This window comes from Hordeum vulgare, chromosome 3H (assembly GCF_904849725.1).
Source record: "Hordeum vulgare subsp. vulgare chromosome 3H, MorexV3_pseudomolecules_assembly, whole genome shotgun sequence".
NCBI lineage: Eukaryota > Viridiplantae > Streptophyta > Magnoliopsida > Poales > Poaceae > Hordeum > Hordeum vulgare.
This window is the reverse complement of record NC_058520.1, coordinates 562,282,893-562,299,811: the sequence shown is the minus strand read 5'-3', so window position 1 is coordinate 562,299,811 and position 16,919 is coordinate 562,282,893. Positions and strand designations below refer to the sequence as shown.

General features: G+C 46.0%; 1 protein-coding gene across 1 annotated transcript; it reads left to right on the top strand.

The window, feature by feature from the left end:
* The first annotated feature begins 4,101 nt into the window (after positions 1-4,101).
* LOC123440627 (NAC domain-containing protein 22-like) lies at positions 4,102-6,635 on the top strand. The gene is made up of 3 exons (XM_045117190.1): positions 4,102-4,693; positions 4,799-5,067; positions 5,611-6,635. The coding sequence occupies exons 1-3, from the start codon at positions 4,447-4,449 to the stop codon at positions 6,325-6,327; spliced, it is 1,233 nt and encodes a 410-aa protein (XP_044973125.1). The 5' UTR covers positions 4,102-4,446; the 3' UTR covers positions 6,328-6,635.
* Positions 6,636-16,919: the final 10,284 nt, after the last annotated feature.

The window sequence follows — 16,919 nt, the reverse complement described above, 5'->3', positions numbered from 1 at the left end:
CCTCAGTTTGAGAACCAAGGTATCGATCCAGTGAGGGAGTATCACAAGAGCCTGCACAAACACAAAGAACCTGCTCCCAACGCTATGAAGGGGTTGTCAATCCCATATAGATTGTTCGCCAAGTGAGAACTGAAAGCAACAAAGTAACAAAGCAAAGTAAAAGCGGAGGTGTAAACGATAGATGTGAATAGACCCGGGGGCCATAGTGTTTACTAGGGACTTCTCTCATGAAAGCAAGTAGACGGTGGGTGAACAAATTACTGTCGAGAAATTGATAGAACCGCGCAAAGTCGTGACGATATCTATGGCAATGATTATATCTGTAGGCATCACGTCCAAAACAAGTAGACCCATACTTTCTGCATCTACTACTATTACTCCACACGTCGACCGCTATCCAGCATGCATCTAGTGTATTAAGTCCAAAAGAACAGAGTAACGCCTTAAGCAAGATGACATGATGTAGATGGACAATCTCATATCAACGACAGAGCCCATCTTGTTACCCTTGATGGCAACTACTTAATGTGTGCCTTGTTGCCCCTACTGTCACTGGGAAATGTCACCACATGGTAGAACCCAAAACTAAGCACTTCTCCCATTGCAAGAATCATAGATCTAGTTGGCCAAACAAAACCCAAGACTCGGAGAGAGTTACAAGGATATCAAATCATGCATATAAGAAATCAGTAAAGACTCAAATATATATCATAGATAATCTGATCACAAATCCACAATTCATAGGATCTGGACAAACACACCGCCAAAGAAGATTACATTGGATAGATCTCCATGAAGATCATGGAGAACTTTGTATTGAAGATCCAAGAGAGAGAAGAAGCCATCTAGCTACTAACTACGAACCCGTAGGTCTGAAGTGAACTACTCACGAGTCATTGGAGGGGCGATGATGATGATGAAGAAGCCCTCCAACTCCAAAGTTCCCTCCAGCAGGGCGCCGGGAAGGGTCTCCAGACGAGATCTCGCGGAAACGGAAGCTTGCAGCGGCGGAAAAGTATTTTCGTGCATCCCCTGATTTTTTGTTGTATTTTAGGGAATATATAGGCCAAAGATCTAGGTCAGGGGGCGCTCAGGGAGGCCACAAGCCCTGCCACCGCCGCCTCCCCCTGGTGGCGGAGTGGGGGCTTGTGGCCTCCCTGGAGCCCTCCTGGCTTGGCCCACAGGCCCCCTGATCTTCTTCCGTTCGGGAAAAAATCATTTCGGGGATTTTATTCCGTTTGGACTCCGTTCCAAAATCAGATCTGAAAAGAGTCAAAAACACAGAAAAAACAGGAACTGACACTTGGCACTGAATTAATAAGTTAGTCCCAAAAAAATATAAAAGGTACATAAAACATCCAAACATGACAAGATAACGGCGTGAAACCATCAAAAGTTATAGATACGTTTGAGACGTATCAATTACCCGTAAAGAACACATGTTTCCGTCCCTTAAACATGTGTGATGACGACTCATCAAATATGATGCACTATTGAAGAGCGTGTGTGTGCTAGGAACACCTTGCACACACTTCTTATGAGGAAATTTGGGCAATAACAAGAGCATTGTCACATTTTGTTGTTCTCAACGTGTGTGATGTTCGTATCGCACACATCACAATAGATTAACTGTTTGTGATAGATATCGTTCTGAATGGGAGCCACGTAAATAAATTGTCTTCGATGTTGTCTACATTGCAAACATTACATCAAGGTGGAGCACGTGCAATAGATCTATCACCGCACAAATTTTTTATGTAACAAACATTTGAGATGCTTTCTCACAAACGCGTCCTTTTCACGTCACGTGTGTGATAGGCTATATCTTTGCATACGATTTTACTTGCCAAAACATATGCATCCTCGATCCCTATCGTAGATGTTTATTATGGGTTCTATGCGATGGACCACCACTATCGCACACCTTAGCAAGGCGATGGTTCAAAATTGTGTCAGCGAAAGGGGGTTACAATTGTTTGCATAGGACTTAACTGCACTAGTGTTGATTTGGGAATTTTGTGGTGAGATGGGGTGGCAAACGGCAGGTGATGGGGCTCCATCCTTTGGGTGGACTAAGAACATTAGCGGTCGGCTTAGACATGTGGTTTAGAGTTGGTGGTCGAATAAGTGTGCTAATAAAAGTTCAAATGTAAGTTTGAAGATGGACGGAAACTTCCTATAGAAAACTAGACCAATGTCATCATGCCTAGGGCTTGCAGATTTGGTCATTAAAGAACGACGTTTGTGATTACCTAGGTGCAAAATGAATCGTCGAGGTTGTGTAGTTGTGGTAGGTGGTTTGGGTAAAGATGACCGAGAGAAAAATTCCAAGTGATTGGTTGGGTTTTGTCGAGGAGGATTTTGTAGCAGGACGTGAGAAGCAATGGTCATTGTGCTTATGGTTGGTGTGCTCCACTCCTTTGTGTTGTAGAACTAACTTTTCCTTGTTGTTTCCGGTAAGTGATTTTCCCCGCAATCGTGTGATGCCGCATGACTACACTAAAATGATGACAAGAAAGAACCGGAACCAAGAACTTCAGTATATCTTCTAGTGCTTCAGGCGGCAGACCGAATTCTTCAGTGTTTCATCGCGATTTTTAGGTGTTGATATACATCGACTAAGCCATGTCTTCAATGAGTAATCATCTATGTATACTCAACAAACACATTAGGAGTCATGAACAATCAAAACCCACTAGGGGTACTAGATGCAGGTGTAACAATGCTAAACATTAACTCGGAAGTCAAAACCCTTTTCGAATAATCACTAGCAAGTGCAAATGTCCCCGACTTGAACTTTTTATTATATAAGGGCGGAACAACATAGTGTTATAGCATGAAGCTTCAAAAGAGAGACTACGGGGCAAAGTAGACATGGGTTCACGGGCAACCATTGATGTGAAACTTACATGCATCAACAACCAAGTCAACAATGGCGGGGCATGAAACCATGAGGATGGGGGCGGGAGAGGATATGAGCCACCCGTACACTACCAGAAGCGGGGGATATACAAACACTCAAACATAATGTGTGATTTGCGGTTTCAACACTTGTTATGAAGAATGGGCAGACAAGCTTGGCTCAGTGATAAATTAGCGGGGTCATAGTCCCTGGTTAGCTCTAGCAAATGTTGTTTGTGCTAGTGGAACTCTCTCATTTGGACTTATGGAGATGGTAGCAAAATGTCAATGCCACACTGTAGTTATGTTATTTAGGCTGGTCGTAATGGGAGTATCATATGTAGTATCAAGCATGCCAACTACTAAATTTTGATGAGGTGGCATAGAATTAAATGAAGAAAGAAAAGATCGAGCATCATATCATGATACCGTATCATATTAAATATTGTGTTACTATGTTCATCCATTGCAATAAATGAACTATCCTACTCCCTCCGTCATGGTTTAGAAGGCACGCTTGAAAATCTCTGGGACCAAGGCACTCATCGATTGGTTGTGAGATGTAGCAGGTGTAAATGCTAATGGGCCTAATCAACTGAGAAAATATTAGTACTAATGCCTAATCAGCAAATTGGAAGGGCGCATGCATGACTAATAAGAGTAATTGCTTTCGCGCCTTAAACCTTATCTATTTAGAAAACGCACGCAAGTTTAACTGTGCCTTTTAAACCGTGACGGAGGGAGTATGATATTCATACACTAGTATCCCCATTACAACCAGCCTTATGCAGCAGAGTAATAACCACATTCAAGATGCAATTAAGGATAATAAATTGGTGCAACATGAGAGAAAAAAATGCATTATGGGTGCGTAATAACTTATTATTCTGGCTCAAGTTGAGAATATTTACCATATTACATTGTGGACCCAAGAGAGCCCAAGGAGGAGGCTACACAAACTCACCAAAGCCACCGCATTAATCAATGAAAAGAATGCAGACGCACTCCATCCATCACTCCCCTCACCTCACCGGGGCACAATCACAGGGTTGCAAGCGGGCAACCGCCCATAGCTGTACTCTTCCTGAGGCGTCCTTTTCCCCCTATTTAACTCGGCTCCTCCGTCGCTTTCCACCTCCCGTGTGTGATGCGTCAGGGCTCGCTCACATATCGCCGTTGCCACTCCACTGTGCGCGCGTAGCTAGGGATGCTATAGCCAGCCCAATAGACTAGTGGTTAGAGAGCGAGCCGCCCAGTGAATACTCACGCACGGTAAAGCAATACGTATCCCACGATCGGCTAATCCCTTGTGCTTTCCGATCGATCGATATATATTGGCCCAAACACTAATCTTATCCCTTCCTTCTCGCTCGATTCTCCACTTGCGTACGCGCACCCCGGCCGGCCCGAGCTCCTTTTCGCCAGACGAAGGAAGCAGCTAGCTGGCCACTTAACTTGCTCCCGTGCTCGCCTAGCTAGCTAGCTAGCTAACACCCAGCTGCCCTAGCTCGCTAGCCAGCAACCTATGCGAATTGGGGAGGCGGCATGAGCAGCAGATACGAGGGCGGCGCCGCTGCGGTGGCGGCGGCGGGAGCTGGCGCGGGTGGCGTTAAGGAGGGCGGCGGCCGTGACGCGCACGAGGACGACCTGGTGATGCCGGGGTTCCGGTTCCACCCGACGGAGGAGGAGCTCATCGAGTTCTACCTCCGCCGCAAGGTGGAGGGCAAGCGCTTCAATGTCGAGCTCATCACCTTCCTCGACCTCTACCGCTACGACCCCTGGGAGCTCCCAGGTCGGCGACAATATCACTCTATTCAATTGCCTCTTTCAGAATTCAGATCTTTCTGCTGAATTTCTTGTGCGTGCGTGTGGCTGACCGGCCGGCCGGCGACTGCAGCGCTGGCAGCGATTGGGGAGAAGGAGTGGTTCTTCTACGTGCCGAGGGACCGCAAGTACCGGAACGGGGACCGGCCCAACCGGGTGACGGCGTCGGGGTACTGGAAGGCGACGGGGGCGGACAGGATGATCCGGGCGGAGAGCAGCCGCCCCATCGGGCTCAAGAAGACGCTCGTCTTCTACTCCGGCAAGGCGCCCAAGGGCGTCCGCAGCAGCTGGATCATGAACGAGTACCGCCTCCCCACCGCCGACACCGACCGATACCACAAGGTAGTATCCATAATTCCATGCTATCTCGTAGATTTTCTCCTCCTGATCTATCGATTTGCACAAGAAACTGATGAGCTGGTTAATTAATTTGCAAAGTAATTTAGCCAGTATATAGAAGACTCGAACTAGGGTTTGTGCTGCTGTGAGGTACCAATTTTGGGGATTAATTCTAATCTTGTTTTTGTTGTACTTCTAGTGCATATGCCTTTTCAGATCTACAACTTAATTTGCTAGGGCTTCAATCTTCTTCACCTTATCTTGCACCTGGTGCTCTTGCCATGAAAAACCTACGCAGTACGCACTCGATTGGATATCCCCCTATTTTATAGTACCATGGCTAGCATCTTGAAGAAATGAGGAACCTAGAACTCCATCCTAGATTCCTCAATCTTTTTGACCGGAATCAATTGTAGTCTTAATCGAGTTTACAACTAAATTTTCAGCAGAAGATGAACGGAGTATATAGATCCTAAATTCTTCGCATGCCACATTTTCCTTGCCGAACGATTCTCACGTGTTACGTGTACGTACATGAATTTGCAGACAGAAATCTCTCTCTGCCGCGTCTACAAGCGCACCGGCATCGACGACGGCCGCGGCCACCCCTCCTCGGCGCGGTCGACGATGCCCTCCCGCCGCGGCGCTGAGGCACGGCAGGACAACAGACAAGGGTCATCGTCGACGTCCACGCCCACGCCGCCGCCGACTCCTTCCAAGCTCCACCTTCTCCAGGCAGGCGAGTGCACGTCGCCGCCGGCGCCCATCACTACGGATCACGCCCAGGCGCACAGGCCGGCGGCTGCTCCACGGCAGCAGGTAGCAGAGACCGTCAAGCCCTCCGGTGGCTCATTAGGATTCCTACAGTCGGCCGCGGCAGCCGACCGTCATCAGCAGGAGGGAGCCGCGGCGTTGCTGTACCAGCAGTACTCCAAGAGCACAAACACCTTCGCCTCGACGTACTCGCTGCTCAACCTGGTGAACGCGGCCTCCATGGGCGTCGCCTCCGCCGCGGCCATCGACGAGCTGAGCACGCTGGTAGGCCACGGCGCCGCCCAGCTGCCGTCCTACCACAGCCCCGCGTCGACCGGCGGCCACCACAACCACTTCGTCGTTCCCCTGCCGACGCCGCCGTCGCAACCAATCACCCCGCTGGGAACGCTGCCGATGTCGCTGGCCGCCATCTCCGACAAGATCTGGGACTGGAACCCGATCCCCGACGCGGTGGCGGGCAGGGATTACGGTGGCGCCGGCTTCAAGTGACGGATCAAGGGGGAAGCGCGTGCGCGGCAAACAGTGCATGCACCCGTGCATGGCTAGCTGTGCAACCGGTACAACTCCACCTTGTACACCTCCCTCTTTCTCTCTCTCTCTCTCTCTCCCCACAGTTATTATTCTTCTGAGTAAACGAACAATTAGACCATTATAGCGTTCTTGGCCAGTCCATATATAGATCATCCCTTCTTTCTCAGGTAGTACGTGCTCCGGTATGATCAAGAGAATTCAGGATAGATAATTTGTAATTCCTGATGAGTCTATATAATAACCTCATCGATCGATTTGACATGATACAGGACCTGGATGGGCGCATGTACTTGCATGCATGTGTCCACTCAAAAGTGCCTCGTTTTTTAACTGTCTGACTTTGGACACATAAAATAATAATGCCATGCCGCCAGCTGCATGATTGGGCGATGACCATGGCAGAGATTGCCTCATCGGAATGATTAGGAAAGAGAGAACTTGCAGGCCGGGGGTGCTGTCGGGGTGTACTACAGGACCGTGTCAGAGATGGACGCGAGGATTATACTGGCCTGCTGCAATCATGTGAGCGCAGCATTTGTCTTTTCTCTCTTCTCCCACTCTCTCTGCATCTACAGTCGGAGCACTGTGTTCTCTTGCCATGGATTATTGGAGGAGCTTGTCAGAGCGTGTCATGGACTCACTCGCTCACCGGTGGATGGTACGTAGGGCAAAGGCGGTGTTGTCCCAGTTTGGGCCTCTCAGATGTGTGTGGGGATGGAAAGGGAGGTGAAATGCACGGCCAAACTGGTGTGGGGAGTTAAGATACCTCCTGTCTAGCTAGCTACTTGGCCCGTGCATGAGATAATCGAGATCATACTCGTAGCTAGGAGCAAGCTGTTTTCTGAGATATATAGTGCTGCTCTTGGTACTTCTAGATTCTCTGCTTCTTGTTATGTTATGTGTCACGAGAACTACTTTTCAGTTTGGGTCATTAATAAAGATGTGTATCGGAATTGAATAGGTAAATGGGGTACTCAAGAGTAAAGACTAGTGTGATAACATGTCCATATGCATCGATCGATGTCGTATAGTGTGTACCCATATATGTGTGGACATGTGTACAACGGAGACACTCACACGCATACGCATCAACGAATGTCGTATAGTGATAACATGTCCCAGCACCAGGCGGGGTCCGCTGGAGATGCATCCTGGGTCGCGGAGGCGACGAGGAGGCGGTGGTCGGGAGACCATGCGCCAGATCTGAAGACGCGCGGCGGCTTCTTCGGGCGCGGCCTGGTGAGCCCCATCAGCTCGGGACTCCGATGTCCTGGGTCTTATGCTGCAATTTGTGTCGATGGCGAGTGGTGCATGTGTGTGGTGGCTTTGCGAGGTGAGGCACTCGTTCATGTCTTCGTCCCTTTAGGCCACCGCATGTGCCATATTCATACGTGCTCGGGTGAAGCATCTCTGCCTTCCGACGACATAGCGCCCTACAAGCCAGGGCGAGAGAGCAGGGTGTGCCCTTTTCGAAGGCGGAATCAGAGGGCGTGTCAGCCGTGTGTGTTCTCAAGGTATTGACAGCAAACAGTCTTCCTCCGGCGTTGGATCACCCTCCATGGTTCCCCTCCTTTTCGGCATGTTCGCGTCGGCGGCTTAGCTGTTTTCTTGTGTGTCTTGTATCTTGAGTTGTTATGTTGCTCTGTTCTTTTTCGGTTTTGTGTTGCTTTTGTGGGCTTTCAGTCTGTAAGTGTGTCATTGATTTAACGTTGGGCCTCGACCATTTATCTAAAAACAATTGTGGATGACGCAACTAGGGAGGATGTTCTTAGGGTGTGTTTGGTTGAAGAACCAACTGTCGTGGAATGGAATGATTCCATTCTAGAGGAACGGGTCGGTTCTGTTCCTGTGTTTGGTACGAGCAAAAAAGTGGAATAAGATGGTTCCGTTCCAGTGTTTGGTTGGGAAGCATGGAATGAAAAATGGAATAACAAAAATTCCGTTCCAGAGGGAGAGACCCGGCGACGCGGCAGAGAGGGAGGGAGAGGGCTGGCGGCGCGACAAAGAGGGAGGGAGAGGGCCAACGACACGCCTGAGTGGGAGGGAGAGGGCCGACGACGCACTTGAGTGGGAGGGAGAGGGCCGGCGGCGCACCTGAGTGGGAGGAAGGAGGAGGTCGAGTGATGCCACAGGAGACGAGCGATGGGGTTGCGGGAGAGGAGAGGACTCGTTCCATGTGATTCCGTCGATTTGGTGGTATTAGCACATTCCGAATCTGGATGGAATATTTCCTAAGGTGGAATGAGTGGGTTATGTTCCGGTTGATAAACCAAACGCCGGAACGATGCCTAGTAACAGGTCCAACCCGTGACATTCCAGTCCATGACAGCAACCAAACACACCCTTACGCTATCACTAAGATTTTGGGAGCCCATTATTTTTTAATCAGTTCACATAAAGCACCACATCAAAATAAAATCCTTGAACAAGCATGACCGACTACATATAACTGCAATTCTTGTACCAAGGGTGGCCTTGACCCCTCACCTAGTTCTCTACATGCCTACATATGCGACAATATAGAGTTTGCGATAGGGTAATAATATAACTATTTTGCAATTCCACGACAATACTATTGTGTGATTGGAGAACGATACTATTTAAAAAAATGTACTATGGGGACCACCCCGGCTTGACATTATCCATCATCTGCCCATATGCAGATATACTAAGTATTGGACTAGCATGTGCTATATGTTAATGTTAAAAAAATTCAAAACAAATTAATTTTGCGGTACCAAACGATTAGGGTTATTTTGCTAACTTAACACACAAAAAGTAATATTAATGTGCCTATAATACATAGATTATATCTTGCAAAAAATAATAAATGAATGATTTAAATAAAACCACTCTCAAGGTCATACAACAACAGTTCAAACACAATGTGGAGGCGCGGTATGAATTTAGTGTAAATTCCAACTTATACCCTCTAGTTTTGACCTTGTGACAACATTCACCTATTTCTAAAATCTTGCAACATTTTTAGCCCTTAGTGTAGCTGATTGCTTTCATTCTTACTCCCTCTATTCCAAAATATAAGCTGCGCCAATTTTCATGCAAGTCAAACTTCTCTGTGATGATCAAAGTTGTATAATAAAATCTCAACATCTATAATAATAAATAAATAAAATGCTAAAACTCTGTTTATGATATTGTCAATATTGATACTTATACTAAAAAGTTGTTCAAACTCGCGCATGGTTGACTTAAAAAAATAGTGCACTTTGTTTTGGAATGGAGGAAGTATTATTTTCCTCAAAATGTCATGACCGACACATGTCAGGATGATGTGGCAGCTGAATAGGTCGATAACTCAGACACATATTAGCTGTGGGTTTATTCTACATGGCAGAGATCTAGTGTGGTGAGGCAGTATATGTTGGAAAATATTAACATAATATATATAGTTCAATTTGATTATGTGGTATTTGACATAATTTGATAATGCCCCTAGCAAGTACATGTCTCACAACCACATGACATATGTAATAAGCAATCCAAACAATTCAACAGGTACACGTCTCGCAACTACCAGCAAAAAAACATGATAGGGTAGAACCTGTCACAATATCACGACGGCGGGGGGAGGGGGTAATGTGGCAAGGTTATTTAAACGGAGTAAGGGGCATTACCAGGGAGTAAAATCTTAAATTGCAATGGTGCACATAGGTGCACACACACTTGTTTCACTAGACCACTTTCTATTTAAACAAAGTTCAAAACATTTTATAAGATTAGTTTTAAAGATGTCAATTTGTGTGATGTCCCGGTGTATTTTCTTGGCATAAAATTGGCAGATTCACATTCACTTCCACCAACAATGTCGCACATCTATTAGAAAAACCAAGGTTCTTTATGTTGGAAAAAACTAAGTTTTGAAAATTAAAGAATTTCTGCACTTATGCATACAAGACACCATGCAAGGCGGTGGCTGGCCGTCCGTACCCTACACCTTGTGCTAGGGTTTCTCCTACCTCCCGTCGGTGCCGGCGCCGGTCTACCTCGTCTCATGTGGTCTTAGGACCATGGAGGTGTGGTGGATCCCGGTCCTTGCCAGCGAGTGGGCTCCGTTTTCTGATGTTTTTTTAAATTCTGTTAGGGTTTGTGTCCAATTCAGAGATGCGAGGCGGAGGCGGCTCTCAATCAATGGAATAAGGTCCACCCCGCCTAGCTCCCATTTCGATGGTGCTCCTAGCATCGTCGAAGGGCGTGTGGAGGTTTGTTTCTGACGGATCTCATGGGATACAGTCAACGTTTGTCTTCGGTGGATCCATGTGGATCCGGTCTTCGTTTGTTTGTGTTGGTGTGTCTACAGGTTGGATACTTACGATCTACTCTTCTATTCATTGGTGGCGGTTACTGTTCTGGTGCGCTAGTTCTATAGGCCTTAGCACAACGATTTCCCGACTGTCTGCTACAACAAGATTTGTCCGGTTCCAATGACGGAGGGGGCGATGACGGCGATGCGTCTTTGGCTCGTTCCAGTGTTATAGCCGTCGCTAGGTGGTCTATGGACCTGAATGTGTTTTTTTACTTCTGATATTCTTTGTACTTTCTTGATACTTGATGAATAGGTTAAAAAAATCGTAAAAAAAAAGTATAAAAACAACTTCTGCACTTGCTTTTTCCCATCATTTTAACCCGGTGTGTACTGTACACGTCTCGATCTACCTGTCCACACAAAATCCATACGTATCCAAATCCTTGTCTAGTAAGATGCCATGTGGGCTAGCTCACTCTCGTACCTACGCGGTGAAAGCCTTGGTGGATGACGTCATCGAATGTGACTCGACGTACGGCTGGACAGAGAGAGAGAGAGAGAGAGAGATCCCCCGAACGCATGGATGAATAATAAGCGTCGACCATGTGGCATGGGCTTAGCTACGCAACGCCTTTGTGGAACCGGAGGAGGAGGAGGACGACCGAGCGCGCGCTAGCTGGAGCAAACAAACACAAACCGGCAGGCCTGCGCGTACGCGCCCTGGCTTTGCACACGCGTGCGTACGCGCGCGCCCGATGAAAAAGCGCGCGTGAGCTCGGCCGGGCCCGAGAGCGTTCGAGTACGTAGGTACTACCGCCCGTGGATCGGCGAGCTAGCTCCATCGCCCGCGCCATGATGAGCGCCACCATGCACGCACCTCACCCTCAACCCCCCCGTCGCATTTCGGAATCGCCCCCATTCGATCGCCCAGCCCGTCGACCGGTCGCTTTTTGGCCCACGGATCCGTGGCGCCCGAGCAGCTTGCGCATCGAACGATCGGGGCGATCGAAACCGGCCGCCGGTGATGATGGCTAACTAGGCGCAAGTTTAGGCGGAAAGCGCGCTTTCCGAGGCGATAAAGGCCGGCTTTCCGCGCACGCGCGGCTCGCGCGATTACTATACCCCCCCTGTGTCCTGCACCGGATGATCGACATGCATGAGCGGCATGATCAACTCGTTGAAACGGCCTACTACTCTCATCTGGCGAAAAGGTTCGTTATTGTAACTAACGGCTGGAGCAGCGGCGACGTACTCCGTATGGCTCTTTTTCTCGTTGGAGTGCCTACTGTATTGCGGCCGCCACGGGACCATGGGGGTCGATCGTCCATCGATCGATTTGGTAGTGAGTAGTAGGAGTACTTGTACGTGCATGATGATGGACGGGACGAAGGTCGTACGTACTACAGAGGGTGGAAAAGCCCGGGGTGTCCCCGAGACGAGATGCGTGCGTGCCAGGTGACAGACAACACACCGCACGCGGCACGCGCATGCATCGTGGCAGCGTACGTGTTCGTTGAAGGGTCACCATGCGCGCGCGTGCCGGCCGACGGGTGTGTGGAAAAGATCCGTCCACCATACTGCAGTACAGCAATTCGATCGGCGGCCGAGCGGTGCGGCGCCGGTGGCGGCCCTGTGGAACCGGGCGGGCTTAACTGCGGTGGTTGATTCACGGGTCTAAACAGCTCTTGCTGCGAGCGGTGCTAGCTGGGGACTGGAGTCTGGAGTGGACTCATTCATGATTGTATGCCATGCAATTAATCTCTCCGGGTTTCCGTACTTGCCGATCGAATGTTCCTACAGTCGCGCGACTGTTCGGCCACATGACAAAGGACGCACACGACACGAGCGACGCGTTGTTCTCTACCACATTACTGTTTGGCCCTGGCAGTGAATCCAATCCCAACGGATGCAGAGTTTCAGGGATACTCCTGCGCTGGGCCAGCGAAGAATTCAATTCCGGCGGTGAGCTGCTACAATGCAAGTACTGTGGCCAGTTCGTTCCGTACTGCAAGCGTGCCTCTAGGCGGGTCCACGCTCCAGCCACCGCCCGCTCTTTTAAGGCGGGATCGAACGCGCATGTTTCTTTTTTTTTTTTTAGGGGGAACACGCATGTTTCGATCGTTCGGTCACCTGTAACTGACCGCCAAGCCATCACCATGGCCTTTCGGTCCTCCTACCAGATGCAGGGGGTCCGTACTCCCCCGACCAGGGTTTTTCTTTTGTGAAATTCCGACCAGTTGTTAAAGACCAGGATGCTCGGATGGCATAGGTCGGTATGACGTATCAGTATTAACGCTGAAAAACGAACCTATATTTCCTACACAAGAGTCCACGGGGCGTTCAGAGCAGCACTGTGGGCAACTGACAGAGGGCTTACACTAGAGGGCTTGCACAAGGCCTGCTACTTACGGCCGAACTTTGCACGGGGTGTGAACGTGGGATGGCCCGGCCCGTTTACATCCCTTCCTCTCTCTCATTAGACACAGGCCATGTGCGCCCCTTCTTTCTAAAACAAAAAAATTAGTGCACGGGACAAACGAACATATGTGGAATAAGGATGCAGCAATCTTTGCGGAATGTGTGGATACTTCATCACTTATTGGGGAGGTTATTTTTAAACATTGTGTTCGTTCTTTGAATCAAGCGGCGCATGTGCTAGCTAATTAGAGTTTTTGTAATAAGGCTTGTAGTAGTTGGTGTGATGAGCCTCAGGCTTGTCTCATCTCTAGACTTTTCGACAATGTAATTCCTGTTTATGTTTAATAAAGCTAGTCATGATAGTCTTCCCACAAAAACAATAGTATATGGGTTTAAGTTGCTCTTTTCTACCCCTCTTCCCTGTTTTTCCTTCATTTTTTTTCTTTCTTTCCACCTTTCTAATATTTCGTTAACATATTCTAATAAATAATTTACATATTTTTTTGGAATATATGGATATTTTTGAAAATCGCATGAATTTTTAAAATTTGCAAACATTATCTAAAAATCATGTACATTTTTAAAAATACACGAGTATATTATAATTGTGGATATTTTAAAATATTTGTGAACGTTTTGTTAAAATCATGAATATTTTTAAACATCCAAGAAATTTTCATAAATCCATAAACATTCTTTTAGTTTTGATTTTTTGTAAGGATCATTTACATTTTCGCCTCTAATTCGAACCCACTACTCACATTTCGCCCTAATTTTTTAGACTGCTCAGATATGCCCATGTGTTTGTCAAGTGTCCTTAAGGAAATGTCTTTTTTGTGTCACTTTTCGCCTAGCCCAATGCGTTTGATCTAATATGGGACATTTTTGGACGGTTTTACCCTCTCTGCATATTTCACTTACATGTGAGCCCTTAGGAAAAAATGGATAAAAATATCTCTCAACTCCTCTCCCCAACTTACACATGGAGCCTAGGTCAAGGCTTGCCAAACTGTGTTAATCAAGGGTGGGTCCACGGCTCAACTATGCTTTACCTTAGGTATGTAATTTGCACTAAACCATGGCATGAGCGCGGGCATGGCGGCAATGCGCCAGGAACATGCTACAACGATGGGAAGGCATGTGCACATGCGCTGGAATTAGATGGGGTTGTAATGCTCAGCACGGTGGCACTGCGCTGAGAGCACGACATGGGCTTCATTGGTGAGCCACCACGACATTGGCAAGAGGCACACAACTATAATGGGCTAGATGGCACAAGAGGGAGAGAGGAGAGGTCTGAGTATCGCCTTGGTTAGCATTTTGTGGCCGAAGAGGTGAGGTCTGCTCACTCGTGACGACATGGATGAAGGAGGCAGCGGCCAAAGCAAAGATAACGACGACATGCGGACAGTCTCACCACTTCGGTCATTTGTTCTTTGTTGACCTATGCATGCATTTTGGTGATATCGGTTGTCTTTGCACTCCAGGCTCATATGAGTGTTTTCCTCGGAAAGAAAGCTCGCATGTACTATGACCAATTGCGTCCAAGCACGTGTAACTCGGTATACATTTGATATATTGTTATTCATTATTTCCGATGTCTACATACCGAGTGACTGAGCTACTGGAAATTCGTTGGGCGGGCCAAACATGCCATGTTAAAGCTAACCTCACAAACTTTCCTACTATGACCCCCTAAATCTTCAGTATTTATTGCTATGTTGGCGGGTCACGGCCGGGTTATGCCCCAACATAGTTCCGCCCATACCATACAAGAGGTTCATCTTGATGATGAATAGGCATGGATCATGTGGGTTTCTCGACAAATATATAGAAGAGGTGTGAAGTGACTATTGACAACATATTTGTTTTCCTTTTTGCATGTGGTTTCCACGAATTGATTTTTTGCTAGGTCATTAAAATATACTTAACAATGTATTTTTCTAAATCTTCTAATCACTATTTGGTGAACCTTATGTTGCTAGCACAGTAGGACCACAAGTTTGGCAATACTAGGACTTCTCTCCTAGACAAATGTTAGCACTAATAACCAAACTATGAGTTCTGGCACACATTTTTCACATAAGTTATAGAAATTTGACTAAGTCTACGGTCCTTTAAGGAGGCCAGGTGTGGTTCACACTTGCAGCAGCAAGGCCTAGATGTGCACCTTGAGTTTTTGGGCTCGTGCCAATAGAAAAACACGCCTGAAACAAGATGTAAAAGTAGGCTCGTGTTCTTCTCGAGATGATATCGCCTCGGAAAACCCATCAGTCTGATAATACTCGGCTCCTATTCCCTGGTTAGGTTCGAAGTCGCACCAAAGTCGACTAAATGCGTCTCAGAGCTATCCCGCATACAGTGAGACAGTAGCTTCTCTCGCTTGAAGGGTTTCTCTCTTGGGTAGGTGTTGGGTCGGCCCATTTCTTCTCCTCTCTCGCTCGGATCGATCGATCTCTCGCCCCTCGTTCGCTCGCTTGGTCGGTCCAGGTTTCTTCTTTCTCATTTTAGTTTGTTTTTCTTTGTTTCTCATCAGTTTTCTTTATTTATTTTTCATGGTTTCTTTCTGGTTTTCTTTGTGTCTTCATGGTTCCCTTTGGTTCTTTGCTTTATTTTGTTTTTCAACGGGTTTCTTCGTTTATACTCGGTTTTCACTGAGTTTTTTCTTTCTTTTTTTCTTTAGTTTTTTTGTTTTCGTTTCAAATTCTCTTGTTCTTTCTTCGTTTCCTCATGGATTTTCACAGGTTCTCCGGTGTTTTATGTTTTTTGTTCATTTCCGAGGTGTTTCTTTTCTTTCTTTCTTCGGCTTTCACTTCTCTTCTTCATTTATTTTTTTAACACATGTCTATTTTTTTCATACACATCTTGTAAATTTTACGTACAAACTAGGACTATTTTTATACATGTTTAACTTTTTTTTAAATATGGAATTAACTTTTTTAACAATTTATGTTTGATAACTGTTTTTTCATACACATTGTATATTTTGGTCAATATGAGAAAAAAAATTAATACATGATTAATATTTACAAAATATATGATTACCATTTCAATACTTTTAAATTTCTATGATCAATATTTTTAGGACACATTCTACATTTCTTGTATATGTCAGTAACATTGTTTTTAAAACATTTATTATTTGCTTAATATTTGTGTTTACTAACTCTTCGTTTTTTTCACATTGAACATTTTTATATATTATAAATATTTTTACATGGTTAACACTTTTGGAATATATGATTAACATTTCCTTGATACATATTTAATATTTTTGTTAAAATTATGTTTTTATGTTCAATGTTTTAATACATGTTCATTCTTTTTGGAATAAATCAGCAACATTTCTTGATACACATTTAATTTTTTAAAATATATGGCTAATATTTTTCTGAATGCTTAATTATTACTTTGAAAATACATGATCACCTTTTTTCATACATATTTGTTTTTATATTTTTTGTATACATGAGACACATTTTTTCTATACACATTTAACATTTTACAAATGCTAGTTTAATATATATTTTTGAATTGTTTTATGGGGTGTGTTTTCTGTCATATATATTTAGAATATTTGGAAGTATAAAGAAAGTAGGAAAAGGAAGCAAAAAACACAAAGAGAAAAGTTTTTTTAGGGGAAAGGTAAGATTTATTAATCATAGTCCACATGGGGTGGGATACAATTTGGGTCATGGGAGTGAGCAACCAAATGTGGCACCTCGGACCAAGAGAACAAAGAACGAGAGTACCTAGCTAAATCATGTGCTTCGCCGTTAACATTTCAGCTTTCAAAAATAAAACTACAATTAAAAACTGATGCTCGAAGTTAAATCTCCGTGATGATAGACCCGTACCGACCTTGGTT